General features: G+C 34.5%; 1 protein-coding gene across 1 annotated transcript in view; it reads left to right on the forward strand.

Moving 5' to 3' along the window:
- Positions 1-15,756, forward strand: part of LOC101893069 (otoferlin-like) — a 159,852-nt gene that overhangs the window by 81,299 nt on the left and 62,797 nt on the right. The window contains exon 5 of the mRNA XM_059122189.1: positions 2,623-2,815. Within this exon, the coding sequence (XP_058978172.1) occupies positions 2,623-2,815 (193 nt within the window). The remainder of the gene's footprint in view (positions 1-2,622; positions 2,816-15,756) is intronic.

Below are 15,756 nucleotides of genomic sequence, written 5' to 3' on the forward strand. Positions count from 1 at the left end.
ACTTTCGGCCAAGCGAAGCAAATCTTTAACTCTTTTGAGTATATTTTTTTCTGTTGCGGTGTAAGTTCTTGCACTTTTTGGAATCTCATTGGCTTTACCCCGAGCTCATTTTTCAATATTTGCCGATTGGGATATTGCGATATGTTCAGCTCACGAGCCATTTTTCGGCCACTGCGTCGCGGATTTCGATCAATTCGCTTCATTACTTTTCGAACCATTTCTGCTGATGTTGCTGTTTTCTTCCTTCCACTTCCTTGACGTCGGGCTATGCTACCAATGTCACGGTAACGAGCGATGGTACGAGACACAAAAGATTTGTTCACATTTTAATATTGGAGTGCTCTAACGATAGCCACTTGTTGTTTTCCAGCCAAATATAAAGAAATCACACTATCACGCTTGAATTCCAACACGAATAACTTTTTTTCTGAAAAATTCTCACCCAAATGCTATTGTACGCTTGTAAACAATATAGTGAGCTGTCACTGGAATAATTTTAACCGCTGTTGGACGAGTGGCTTAGAAATGACAGCAGTCTGAATTTGGTTGCAGTTTTTTTTTTTCATCCCACCCTGTATATATGGGAGCTGTAACCAAATCTGAAACGATCTTGATAAAATTCGCCTGAGGTATTTCTGGGCTGCAGCTGATATTTGGCACCAAATATCATTGTTTTCGAATGCATATTGGGAATGTGGGGGACTGAAACACCAAATCGGATGAAACACATATGAGGGAGCCATAGCTATATCTGAACCGGTTTTCTCCAAATTTCGAAGGATGTACCAAAATTCAGGTCATTTGGACAATAACAGCCATTTGATGCACAATTAACCCGAAGTCGTTTGAAGATATATATGGGGGCTGTATCCAAATCTGAAACGATCTTGATACAATTTGGCAGAGGTATTTCTGGGATGTACCTGATATTTGTTACCAGATATAATTTTTGTGGAGTGCATATTACGAACGTGGTGGACTTAAAACCCCAAAGCGGATAAAACATATATTTGGGAACTATAGCTATATCTGAACCGATTTTCTTCTGTACTTGCTTCTGGTTGAATTTGGTAGGATGTGCTAAAATTCTGGTCATTTGGACTGATATTGGTCATTTAGTGCACAATTAACCCGAAATCGGTTGTTTGAAAAATTGCGTCTCAATCGAATAATAAATGCGACCTGCATTTTGTTCGCAAAAATACATGGACTGATGGGCGGACAGAAGGACGGACTGACATGCATAAATAGACTTAAAAAAATAAATCTGGGTCTATCTCGCTTCCTACAAATGCACAATGTCATAGTACCCTTACCACTATGTGGTGTAGGGTATATATCTCGAAAATGGTAGCAGATACCAGAAAGCTGACAAAATTTTCTGAAAGAGCTCACCGAAAACCCCTAGTCAAAAACATGGCCATAAAATTATTATATTATGAGTAAATAAAAAGTAGGTTCCTTCAAATGTCAAATTCAATCCTCCGTGCTTTGTGGCAAGAAATTTAAACAACCTTAACTTTGATGTCATTCGAATTTACCGTCATTACTCTTAATCTATGCTCATAACAAATTAGCTCAAATTATCCTTGTGAATTGTCCAATAAAAAACCAACATTGTTTCTGGATTTACCTTTTGCCTCAGAACCCAACATAACATGGCGAACGAACAAAGAAGATACCATAAAAATGTGTTCTCTTTTTGTTTGTGGCCGGTCATAAATCACATGCTTGGTATAAAGTCACACAATATGAGGAAGTAAAATTAGCAGTAGCAACAACAACAACAACGAGAACACGAACAAAAACCAACTATGGCAAATTGTCATTAACTTCTAACCTGTTGCTTGCTGGTGACCCCAACACACTCACACACATCTAACTATACAATATCTCAACTACTCTTTGGTGGGAGGGAGGGAATTCCCTTGAGAAGAGCACAAGGTTGGAAACATTAATAAACGTCGTCATACTCCGTGTAACTCCGGGAATCTAGTAGACACCTGAAGTACATGATTTTACAATGTTGGGTAGTTAACGTCCCCCCTTCCACCTCACCGCCCGCCAGTAGAGTAAACAAGCTCTATCCATGTTAATGAAAAAGTCAAGGAGAAGAAGAAAGCATAGCTTTCAACAATGACCTTATCCCGGCAAAAATTCAAAATACCCATAAATGCTGGGAGTAATAGAAGCTGGTGAAATGAATAAATATAACCATAACAAAACGCAAACACACACACACATGCACATAGAGGCACCCATGTCCTTTGGGAAATGAGAGAAAATTACATTAAAGAGAACACGAAGAGAGTATTCATAACGGCTAAAAAAGAGAAAATGAAATGGAAAACCCTTGTTGTGCGCAATGTAAACAAACTGTTGATTCACTCTCCACACTCAGCACACCCCAGCCCCTGCTCAATTTGCAGGGTATTACTATGGGAACCATTACTCTATTGCCATGAAAATCCTTTTAACTTCAAAGGAGACTGGCGGGGTTCTGTTGAACACAATTTCCCGCTCTTATTTTTGTATGGGCTTTTGTGCTGCCTTTCTATGCCTGTTGTATTTGTTTCTATTGGTACTCATGCTCTTCTTTTTTCCTTTTCTCATTCATTTCAGGTCCTTGTTGTTTTCGAAGCGAAATATGTATCTCCCGATGATGCTTCAGGCAACTTTGAGCCAACCAACCTGATACGCTCCATACAGCAGCAGCACAACATAAGTTGCAGCACACAAAGTTTGGACGATGATCAACAGATGCTACTTGACATCGAACAGAACATAGCGAACCTGGAGCGCACTCTGAACAAAGGTGAAACGAATTTTAATTTTTTGAAACAGAAAAAAAAAACAAAAATCCTAATAGAGTTCCTTTTTGAACGTAACCAAGAAAAAAATAGTCCTTTTCAATTTTTTTGTTGTTTTTGCAACATAGAGTACGCGCGTAAAAACAAATATTGAAGCATAGTTTTCAACGCGAACAAGAAAAAATAAATAAATAAACAACAAGTGTGGCATACTTTTGGTATTTCGTGGAAAAAAAGTGTTGAAAGCATGGCCATCAGCCAGTTTAGTGTTTTGCCATTGAAGCAAATAACGAAGAAAAGTGCGGTCGCATAAAAAAAACGAAAAAATGAAGTGAAAAATTTTCTGTTGTCCGAAAATGGAGTTAAATGCAAGCGAGTCTTTAAAGTGAAACATAATATTGTAGCTAGTTGGTTTTAAATGAGAAGGCCTCTTTAAAAAAGGAAAATTAATTTAAATTAAAATAATTAAGAGGTTATAATTAAATTAGATAGGAATAAATTACAAAAAGTGAAATAAAATTATTTAAGAAAATTTTTAAATTTTTACAATGGAATATCCCAAAAGAGCTCAAAAGAAAACCGTGAGATGTAAGTGGTGATAAATGTAAAATTAAATATTTTTTTTCTCTGAGAACTAAAAAAATCCCATAACGTTGTAAAATATTAAATATTAAAAATATTTGATTGAAGTATACTATTTTGTATTGCTAAAGTTAGTTACATTCCCTAAAGTAAGGAATTAGGAGAAAATATAAAATGCAAATAAAAAATTAGAATTAATTAGAAAATTGTGGCTAGGATTCTGAATATACAGAATATCGGTGGGTACCGTTATATGGAAATCTTGGACCAATATGGACAATGTTTTGACACCATTACGAACTACGAATATCGAATTGAAAAAAAAAAATCGATAAATAAGAATGTGGTCTAAATCGTAAAAATACCAAATATCTGAAAGTAGGCATGTTGACAGAGGAGATTACAAGCTATTAATACCAAATTCCAAAAAAAAATCGTAGAAATAAATCGGGCTAAAATTATCGAATATTGGCAGGTAAGGCATGGACGATATAGGAAACGTCAACCTATATATACAATATTTTGCCACCGGAGCTAGAACCCATTACGAACGACACATACAAAATGTAAGACTAATCCAATATAAAATTTGGCGTAAATAAACAATATATCCGAGAGTACGGCTATGTGAGAGCTATAGTTAAAATTGAACCTATACAGACAGTTTTCTGCCACCAAAGGTAAAACGGTAAAAATATTTTAGTAAAAAAAAATTGGATTACGTGGAAGAATATGGCTAAAATCATCTAAATTCCGAATATCGGGAGGTAGCGTTATATGGAGCCAATACGAAAACGTGGACCGATATACCTCACAGCTCTACGTCAAAGCTTTAATATCTGTATCGTGATTTCAACTGTTACAAAAGAAATGACATGTGCCTAAAAACATCAAAATATGGAATATTCAGAGGTTCCGTTACGCTGGGCGTAAACAACAATTTAGACCTATATGCTATATGAGTTCTGTCCATAGAAGTTGTCTACCCTTGGGAAACACTAACTGTCAATTAACAGTTAATTGGATTGTAAACCTTCAAAAATACCTTCACTCAGGCACTACCATTATTGGGGGATATCCCAAACCCTAGACCTGTACGGCTCATTTGTAATACTAAAAATTCATAGGACATTAATTAAAATTGAATAAAATAAATCGTGTGGTATAAAAAATCGAGAAGTTGCAAATGACATAACATACTTAGTACACCCTCCATCGTAGGTGGTTAATATTTGAAATTTGTGAGAACAAAAAATAATATTCTTTGACAAAATGTTTAAAATTTTGAAAGACCAATTTTTTGGGAGAGAGAATAATAATGTTTGTGTCTACAACCAATAATGAACTACTTTGACCACGACGTCATATTTTTATCACGCATTAGTTGAGGGAAAGTATTTATAATATCTACCTATACATTTCGGCACTTCTTCCATAAAAAAGTAGGTTGGCATGCATTTCTTATAAAAACAAACAATTATCTTTACGAATATGTCTTTATGGACTGTGAACGTTTATAACCTACATTATATGTTGGGGGTATTATTATATAAGTTAGAACGGACCAAAAAGTTTGTAACGAGCTGAGTCGATCTAGCCATATGTGTCCGTCCGTCTATCCATGTTAATTTGTAATCACGCTTCAGGTCATATTTATGTCCCGGTCCTCGCATGGAGGTAGGGGTAGGGTCAGAATAGATGTATATTATTTATGGAGATGATCGCATTGTTAGGGGTTAAAATGGATGAAAAACTGAAAAAATTGATTTTGCATGGGTTTTTTTTTAAGGCTGAGCAGAAGTCTATCCATTTCTATGGTCATCGAAAAAATATTTAGAGGCTGAAATGGACCATAACTTTAACAAAAAATCAAAAAATTACCCCGAATATTTTTTATTCCGGTGAGTTCGGAAATACACGTTAAGTTCACTTTTGACAATTACATTGTTGATGATAGCCAAGTTATCGGAATGTAAACAATTTATATGCATAAACTAAATCGATGTAAGTTACAATAAGTATAACTCTAGAATGGCTGGACCGAGTTTTACAATTCTCACCAATTCAAAATGGCCTGAAAATATACCAAAAACCCTGTAAGGAAAGGTCAAAAGTCGGGCGGGCTCGACTATATGATAGCCTAAACCACTATGTGTATTTAGTGTTTATGTATTAGAGTAGAATTTATGTAAAGTAGATTAAACCACCTATGAACCTTATTTGAATACGTATCATGGCTTTAGAGTACTTACAATTTGGGAACTATATCCAACTCTAAATCGATTTTCACCAAATTTGACAGAGACCAAATCTAGTACCAAATAACATTGTTGTATAGTGCATGATATGACTTGGATAAGGATTACATTTAAAACTAGTTATTAGGGCAATACCGGACCAAGATTCATCAAAAATAGAAAAAAATCGTTTGAATATGAAAAAATCTATCCAATTTGGGCAGATATTACAAGTATGTTGGACAATAACCGTAAAATCGAATGAAGATGTATATCGAAGGTACATAAAAGTCTGAACCGATCTTGATAAAATTTGGCAGAGGTATTTCCGAGCTGTATATAATGCCCGGTATCAAATATCCTTGTTGTGGACTGCATAATACGCATGTGAGGAACTTTAACACCAAATCGGCTGAAACATATATGTAGGAATTTTTTTTTATATCTGAACCGATTTTCACTAAATTTAAAGTGCTTGCTTCTGTGCTGAATTCCTTTGAATGTATCAAAATTCAAGTCATTTGCAATTATAATGGCCATTTGGTGCACAATTAACCCGGAATCGGTTGAAGATATGTATTGGAGTTATATCTAAATTTGAACCGACTCACACCAATTTTAATAGGGTACGTCCTTGAAAATTTTCATCTCAATCGGATAATAAATGAGACCTGCATTTTGTTTATAAAAATACATGGACAGACAGACGGATGGACAGACTGATATGCATAAATCGACTCAGAAAGTGTTTTTATGAAGATCCTCAAAAGTAACTATGGGTCTATCTCGCTTCCTTTTCCATGTTACAAACAAATTAACAAAGACATAATACCCTTACCACTATGTGGTGTATTTTCACTCTTTATGAGCACTTTATATGTGATTTGTCTAGGTTTCAACCTTTTCAAATAAAATCCCCTTCATTAATATATACAGAAAACTGTCAATCTTGGTCAGAGAACAGAGTGGCATTAGTATTTTTCAAGGACATCTTATTCGAGAACCGTGTTTTTAAGTTTTTTCTGCACTTCCAGGCTTATTCGTTTATTTTGTTACAAATTTGGATAAACCTTACCCATTATAGTTAGGACCAAATTAAATTAAAAAAAATTAGGTAAAAAGCGGGTAGATTCGTTTGGGCCGAACTTTTAATACCATTTGGAAGGAATAAGTAAAATTTAAAAAAAATCTGTATAGTATCCGTATAGAAGTAGAATTTATATAATTTTATATGATTTTAAGAATTCCGAATGTCTGGTGTTACATTTATATGCGAACTATATGCCAGAGATGGTTGTGTCTACTACTATTGTTACCAAGTTTGAAATAATCTGTTGAAAAATCTTGCTAAAGTCTTCAGAGTACCGAACATATGGAGATACCGTTTCATGAGGCCTATATGAAAACGTGGTGCCTTGTAGCCAATTATCAGCCCTTATTACGAACTCCAAATAGCAAATTTGAAACAAATAATCAAAATACCGAATATCTGGAGGTACAGTTGTATGCAAGGATATTTTCTATATACCAATTTTTTCTATATACCAGGCTTAAAATTGTGATTCAAATACGCAAAACACAAGGGCCGGTTACATGCTGCCCATAACGAAACGTAGACGTATATCGCCCATTTTTAATACCAACATACAATATACATAGTAAGGTCTAGAATTCTTATTCTGAGGATTTATAATTGGAATGACAAACTCAATATACCTTCCATCCTATGTATGTTGAAGGGCATAAACAACTATTAAAACATTTGAAATATCGATATTCCATGGGATTGAGTTACAAAAAAAATTTTATTTTTTATGTACTATTGTAAAAAGAAGGCAAAAAATCATGTTGGCTTCAACTAACTAATTCATTGTCAATCAAAATTTAAATAAACATTTTTTTTAATACAGTTGCCATAGTCATGTTAATTGAAACAAATCGAAATATATAGCCAATTTTAATTTGAAAACAAAAATTCTCAGAATATTTTAAATTAGTAAACTAATTTTGAACATTTGCGATGAATAAATAGTTTTCGCTGATTATAACTGATATTGATTACAATCACACATAATCTTTAATTAACTGTATATAAAATGCAAATAAAAATATTTTGATGTTTTATATATCAATTGCAAAATATTCATTTAAACCCAATGATGATGACCATTGCTATGTTGTAACTAAATTGGATAGATCAACAATTTTTGATTTAAAATTTTTAAATCAAAATAATTTTTTTTTTAATTAAACAAAACAAATAAATAAATTTAAAATTATTTTGATGACGAAAATTAACATCCACATTTTAAATTCCGTTTCCATTATTTTGCAAGCATTTAATAATGTACCATTTTCAAGAATCCTTCTACTCAATAATCACAATTTTCACTTAATTTCAGTGTGTTTTTCCACAAACAATTTAATTTTCCATTCGAAAAAGAAAATGTTCACACATTCAAAAGAACTCAACTCAACAAAGCATAAATCACTTCGCCCCCATTGGCGTTATTCGAAGACGAACAATGGAGTGAAACAATAAATTTTAAAAACAAACATTTCCGAGAAATCCTTCTCTCTCTGAGGAGGTATTATTTGAAATGCAAAGTGTTATTGGATTACATTATGAATTTTTGTGGACACAAATTAAATAAAGTTCTTTTTCTTCTTTGGTTTGTGGTTTAAATGGCAAGTTGTGTACATTTAATGAATCGTAAAAGTGTTTTTTCATGTCTGCCTAGAGTTGTTGATATTTACTTACAAGTGAATATAACAAGTGACAAAGTGACAAGTGATCTTCTTAATTAAAAAAATTAAATTACTTAAATTTTAAAATTATATTTTTACTTTCTGCGGACAATAGCTTCGAAATTTCAACATATCATTATACCCTCAGTAATATGGCTAACGAGGGTCTATATCATTTGATACAGCCAAAACTTGGCTCATCGAAATAACGGTTTTGGAGCCTAGGTCCACTGTAACTCTTGAAGGGAGTATCCGATTCGATGCAAACTTGCTACATCGTAATATTATCATAAAACTTAGATCGAGTTCGAAGATGGGCAATATCGGTCCACCTTCAAGTACCTCCCCCAAAAAGGTAGAAATTTAAAAAAAATACAGGGTGAGATGAAAAAAATGCAACCAAATTCAGACTGCTGTCATTTCTAAGCCACTCGTCCGACAGGTGTTGAAATTATTTCAGTGACAGCTCGTTATATTGTTTACAAGCGTACCAAAGCATTTTTGTGAGAATTTTCCAGAAAAAAAAGTTATTTGTGATGGAATTCAAGCGTGGCTGGATAACCACAAGTGGCTATCGTTAGAGCACACCATTAAAATGTGTATAAATCTCTTGTGTCTCGTGCCATCGCTCATTACCGTGATACTGTGACTGGTAGCGTAGCCCGACGACAAGGAAGTGGATGGAAGAATAGAGCAACATCAGCAGAAATGGTTCGAAAAGTAAAGAAGCGACTTGACCGAAACCCGTGTCACAGTGGCCGAAAAATGCCTTATGAACTGAACATATCAAATGAGCTCGGGGTAAAGCCGAAAGTAGTGAACTGCCGAATTTGGTCCATTGTCCATTCGTTACCAAAGAGGTCAGCTGAAAATGTGCACCTTCGGTTGGCCACCAAAACTCAAGCGCCGGCCATGGTGATGGTGTGGGCCGCCATAACAGCCGATAGTCGCGAAAATATTCTGAAGGGTGTATTAAAGCCTTGGGCACGCAAACATTTTGGTCGCAGACCTTGGATATTCCAACAGGACTCATCACCATCGCACTCAGCACGCCCCAAGCAAGAAAGGTAACAAAATGAGGTTCCTCGCTTCATTTCCAGCGCACAATGGCCACAAAAATCTCCGGATACCAATCCGTTGGACACTAGAGTGTGAAGTATTTTGGAAAGCAAGGTTGGCACTACCGCACATACCGCACAACAACATTCCGGCAGCGAGTGACGGTTTCATTGCTCGTTTGAAAGCCATAATTCGTGCCAAAGGTGACCACTTCCAACAAATCTAAACTTATTCTAAAATTTGATGCTATTTCCGACATTTTCTGCTTTCATTCAATAAAATTTAAAATAAATGTTAAAGTTATGGCGTTTGAGTTTGTTTCAGATTTTATTTATCTCACCCTGTATGTTACTGCAAAAATAGAGAAAGGATTATCCGATTTTTCTCCAACTTTGCAGATCCTAATTTTTGCATCAGTGCTAGGTCAGGTGCGAAAATGAACAATATCTTTCCACTCCATAAAATACCTCCCCCACAAAAGTTCAAAATTTTCAAAAAAATAATTTTTTTTGCACAGAAAGTGGAAGGATAATCGGTTTTTGATCCAACTTTGCAGATCCTAATTTTTGCATCCTAAAATTTGCATCAACAACGGGTCAAAGTTTCGATTTACAAAAATGATTATAAAATCCGAAATAAGCATACGGTTCTCTTTATATTTCATACATCCATACACTATTACGAGATATGCTGTGAAGATGGGATATATCAGTCCACTTCTTCTGGTACCTCCCCGTCAAAGCGTCAAAATTATGAATATCCATAAAAAGCGAAATTAACATCCGTTTGCATTCAGACATGGTACAGCTCAATATTTCCATCAATACAGGATCTGTTACATAGATGGTAAAGATTGTACCATTTCTTCTGGAACCTCTCCCACTAATGGTAAAAGTTTTGAATAACCAAAACGATCATAAAATTCGAAACAAGCATCCGGTTCTCTTCACATAACAGACATCCCATTAAGTCAACTAACACAAGAAATGCTGTGAAGATGGGATATATCGGTTCACTTTTTCTGGTGCCTCACCCACAAAGGTTCAAATTTTTGAATATCCGTGAAGCTCATAAAACGAGAAATTAACATCCGATTGCTTTCAGACTTGGTGTGTCTCAATATTTTCATCAACAGAAGATCTGTTATAAAGATCGTAGAAATCGGATCATTTCTTCTGTTACCTCCCCCACAAAGGGTAAGAGTTTTGAATAACCAAAAACGCTCATAAAATCCGAAATAAGCATCTCGGTAACAATTTTCAATTCTTTTATTTGTCATAACTTGCGAACAAATCAGCTATTCTTTACAACTTGCTTTATTCGAATATTTCTCTCAACCAGAAATTCTATATTTAATTTGTGATTTCGCATAAAATTGGAGTTAAATGTTCGATTTTCTTGTAAATTTGTCCGTTCCAAAATTTTTGTCTGTATTATATGAAGTATGAAAGTGGAATACTTCGGTTGGTTTTATCTGGTACCTCACAAACATTTTCTAAAAATTATCACATATCTCATATAAAGTGAAGGTAGTAGCCGATATAATCCAAACCTGGTACATTCCAATATTTATATCACATTTATTTAGGTCCGATATGAAATGGATAATATTTCTTCGAAACCTACTCCATATAGGGTCTACAATTTATATAATCATAACAGAAGTCAAAATATATTTAAATAATCGAACCTTGGCTGAGGTTATACATCTGTCGGCAAAGCTGACTAATACTTTTTAACTTGATTTTAAGAGCGGCCAACATTTCAACAAAAGCTTCATGTAGAGACATCAGCCAATTTTAATGATTTTTATATTTTTTGACATTTTAATATATTTTTGACTTGGAAACATCTTCAAAAATATTATTCAGAATAAATTGAAAATATAAAAAATGGTGAAAGTAGATACATCCCAAGGGGCCCGAGACCCCACCTTGAATACCTCCCCTAAATGGAAATGCAGTAAATGAAACCAAAACTGATATCTTTTGATATATTCCCAAATAAAAGGCTAATGTATTACACACGCTGCAATGACTTAAACTCCATCATATTTCATCAACATTTCCTCCATGCATAATTAATGAAATGAATTGCTCCTAATCGTTTCATTATTGAAGACACACAACAAAAAAGAGATATGGATGTTTGCGAACGACTTCAAACAGGAAGAAGGATATCAAAGAGAATTAATTAAAAAAGGCAATATTGTAATTAATTAAAATAACGACTGCCGTTGATGGTTGGTTTACCTAAAAAGTCTTTAAACAATTAAATTCTATGGGTAATTTGAATTTAATATCTACGTATATTATGCAACAATTTACGTAAATATTTTATTTCCTTAAGAAATAAATTAAAAAATCGGTATTAGAATAAATACTAAAAACCAATGAAAACAAAATGAACAAGTAAAACAAACATTAAGTTCGGCCAGGTCGAACTTTTGATAGCCTCCACCTTTGGGTAAAGGAAACATTTTTATATAAAAGTATCTGAATTCAAGCGTGTTCCACTTTAAACTTCATATACCTGTAAGACCATTTGGATTATGCAGTTAAACTTATTAATAAAATCATAAAGTGAGTGAGGCCGTTATATGGGGCCATACCAACACGGGAACCTCTAACCTCTAATGGACAATTTTATACTTCAAGGATTGTCATCTATCAAATTTTCTAAAAAAACCAAATTTGAAACAATTTCGTGGCTAAATGTGACTAGGATTTGCAAAATACCGATTTTCGGTGGATATCGTTGTATGTGCGCTATAGGAAAACGTGGAACTAAATATTCAATGTTCTGTAACTGGTCTAGAACCCATTTTGAACTACAAATACAAATTTTTAGACAAATCCGTGGAAAAAAATTGCAAAAATCGTCAAAATGCCGAATATTGGGAGATAACGTTATATGGGGCTATACAAAAACCTGGGCCTATACATACAATGTTTCGCCACCGGCAAAATTATCAAAATACCGTATATTGGGAGATACTGTTATATGGGGCCTATATGAAGACGTAGACCTGTATGTACAATTTTCTGTAATAGGATATAGTACCCATTAGGAACTTCAAATTGCAAATTTGAAATATTTCCGGTGAAAAGTGTGCCACAAATCATCAAAATACCGAGTATATGGAGGTACAGTTATGTGGGGACTATATCCAAACCTAGACCTACATTGACAATTCTATGCAAGGATGTTTCTTACACAATGGGAACATAAGATGCCAATTTACATCAAATTTGGTTTAAAATTGTGACTGAAGCAGCCAAAAATCCTTAAATCAGTCGGTACAGTTATATGGAGGCTATAGCAAAACGTCCATTTTAATACCAAAAGTAATGCAGAACAAACACACTCCTGTGTAAACCTTTATCAGTCTTCCTCATTTCGTTCGGAAGCTAGAGTAATTTTCACAGACGGACAGTGCTAAATCGGCATATGCTGATCAAGAATATATATGTGGGGTCTAAAATGTATATTTCGAGGAGTTACAAACGGAATGACAAAGTTGAAGGGTATATTAACTTTGTGATTCCGTTTGTGGTGGGTAAAAAAGGGGGTATGGTGATGGGTCACAGTCATAGCTTTATTTGAAATTATTTTCACCAGATTTGCCATACTTATTTCTATGATATAAATGGGATCTATTTATAAATCGGATATGATTACCACCAAATTCAATAGGATGCGTTCTTGAGCCACACAAATTCACAAATTCATCGCATCAGATGATGTGATTTTTAAAAAGGCCATCAAAAGAAACTATGGATCTCTCTCGTTCCTCTTGAAAGTTATGATTGCACAAAGGCCATCAAAAGAAACTATGGGTCTCTCTCGTTCCTCGTGCATGTTACGAACAAATTCACAAATCCATAATACACTATGGTGTGGGATTTATTAAATTTTCAATAAGGGCTGTAAATCCGACCGGGATTATCTTATTTAGATAATTTCCCTATAAATTTGTTACAATTCAAGGTCAACTTCTACTTTAAATTACAAGGATAATATTTTAGCTACTATTCCGCCAGTACCTATATATTTCATATGTATACTAGTTCTTACTTTTATAGAAATAATGCAGCACCCCTTTCGAGGTGGCTATTTTCCAAAATATTTTGTTAATTTTACATAAAGATTGGCACTCAAAATTTTGACATATTTTGGGAGAGGATCAAAAGTTCATTATAGGTCCAATATTGCCCATTTACTTTAGGCTGATATTGCTATTTCCATGTGGTAAGTCTGGATCCTATCGAGTACTCCCCTATTTCTTTTCGGGAAATATGTGGAGAGGTCTGCAATCTTATTTTTTTCACACATGATAAGCACCTTAAACGAGTCACATTTTAGAGCGGATTTTGGCCCAGAGACATAAAAGGGTAATTATACCTCAGCCATATGGCTACAGAGGGTATATATCATTTGATACGGTCAAAACGTATCGAAATAACGGTTTTAGACCCTAGGTCTCTTTGGACCAAATCCGTTTCAGAACATTTGGAGTCGATCTACCGATGTCCGTCCGTCTGTCTGGCTGGCTGGCTGGTGCGCACGATAACTCTTGAAGGAAGTATCCGATTTGATCCAAACTTGGTACATCGTAATATTTTTGTCAAACTTAGATCGAGCTCGGAGATGGGCGATATCGGTCCACTCCTTCTGGTACCTCATACACAAAATGTCAAAATTTTCAAAGAAACGAATTTATTGCACAGAAAGAGAAAAGATAATCCGATTTTGCTCGAACTTTCCGAATTCTAATATTTTCATCAGTGCTAGGTCAGGTGTGAACATGGACAATATCGGTCCACTTCATCAAGTACCTCTCCCACAAATGGTCAAAATTTTGAATAATTACAACTCTTATAAAATGTGATGTAAGAGTCCGATAGTCTTTAAATTTCACACATCCCAATATTTTTATTAACCTAAGGTCTGGTGTTAAGAGTGAATACATCGGTCCATTCCTTTTGGTAACTCCCCCACAAAAGGTCGAAATTTTCAAAAAAAATATATAAAATATATTTTTTGCACAGAAAGAGAAACGATTATCCGATATTGCTCTAACTTTGCAAATCCTAATATTTGTGTCAGTCCCAGGTCAGGTGCTAAAATGGACAGTATCGGTCCACTCCATCAAGTACCTCCCCCACAAAGGGTCAACATTTTGAATAATTATAACTCTTATAAAATGTGATGTAAGGATCCGAACATCTTCAAATTTCACACATTCCAATATTTTTATAAACCCAAGATCTGGTGTTGACATGGAATGTATCGGTCCACTCCTTCTGATACCTCCCCCACAAAGTGTCGAAATTTTGAATATCCATGAAGCTCATAAAACGCCAAATTGACATCCGATTCAATTTAGACTTGGCTCATCTCAATATTTCCATCAACACAAGATCTGTTATAAAGGTGGTATAGATCGAACCATTTTTTCTGGTACCTCCCCCATACGTCGGAATATTTATATCATATTTTTGGGTCCGATACGAAATGGACAATATTGGTCCATTCCTTCGGAACCTGCTCTAGAGATGGCCAATGTTTGAATAATTGTAACACTAGTCAAATATATTTCGATTATTCAATCGAACATAGGCTGAGGGTATATATCTGTCGGCAATACCGACTGATACTTTTTAACTTGTTTTTTTTTTCGAAAAAGAGGAAAGAACGGATGTTGCGTTATTCGGCCTTGTTCAAAAAATGCATATTGGCAATATTTGGTTTCAAATAGACCGACTCTTTCGAATTTGTACAAAGAGTGAAGCTCGAGCAAGTGCGCTCCTGGGAGAAGAAAAAATCGAGCACACTCAAATTCTCAATGTCGCTGGAATATGAGTGAGCATATTTGGATCGATTAAAAGTGGGAGCAAAATTCGTTAAAAATCGAGCATTCGATTCTACTCTTGCCGAGCATATTTTAGTTTACTTTTAGTAAGCCGATAATCCCTATATAACACTATTACTCGTAAAAGTCCTTCAAATCCTCAGGTATATTAGAATAAAAACTTAAAATTTTCCAAAAACTACGACATAAGGTTGAACTTTAGCAAGACATTTGTATACCCTTTGATTCATGGTAGAACCTATAATAGCAACTTTTGAATAGCAACTCCGTTATTTAGAATTCATTTCATTAGTAAAATTTAATCCATGTGAAATTTGTTCATTTTTTGTATAAAACAAGAATGGCCTTTTGTCCACTCAAATTCGCTAATCTGAATACAAAAACAAAAAAAAAGCAATCTAATTTACTTAACTGCATTGGATTTAAAAAAACATTTTTCATAGAA

Source organism: Musca domestica, unplaced genomic scaffold (genome assembly GCF_030504385.1).
Source record: "Musca domestica strain aabys unplaced genomic scaffold, Musca_domestica.polishedcontigs.V.1.1 2, whole genome shotgun sequence".
Lineage (NCBI taxonomy): Eukaryota > Metazoa > Arthropoda > Insecta > Diptera > Muscidae > Musca > Musca domestica.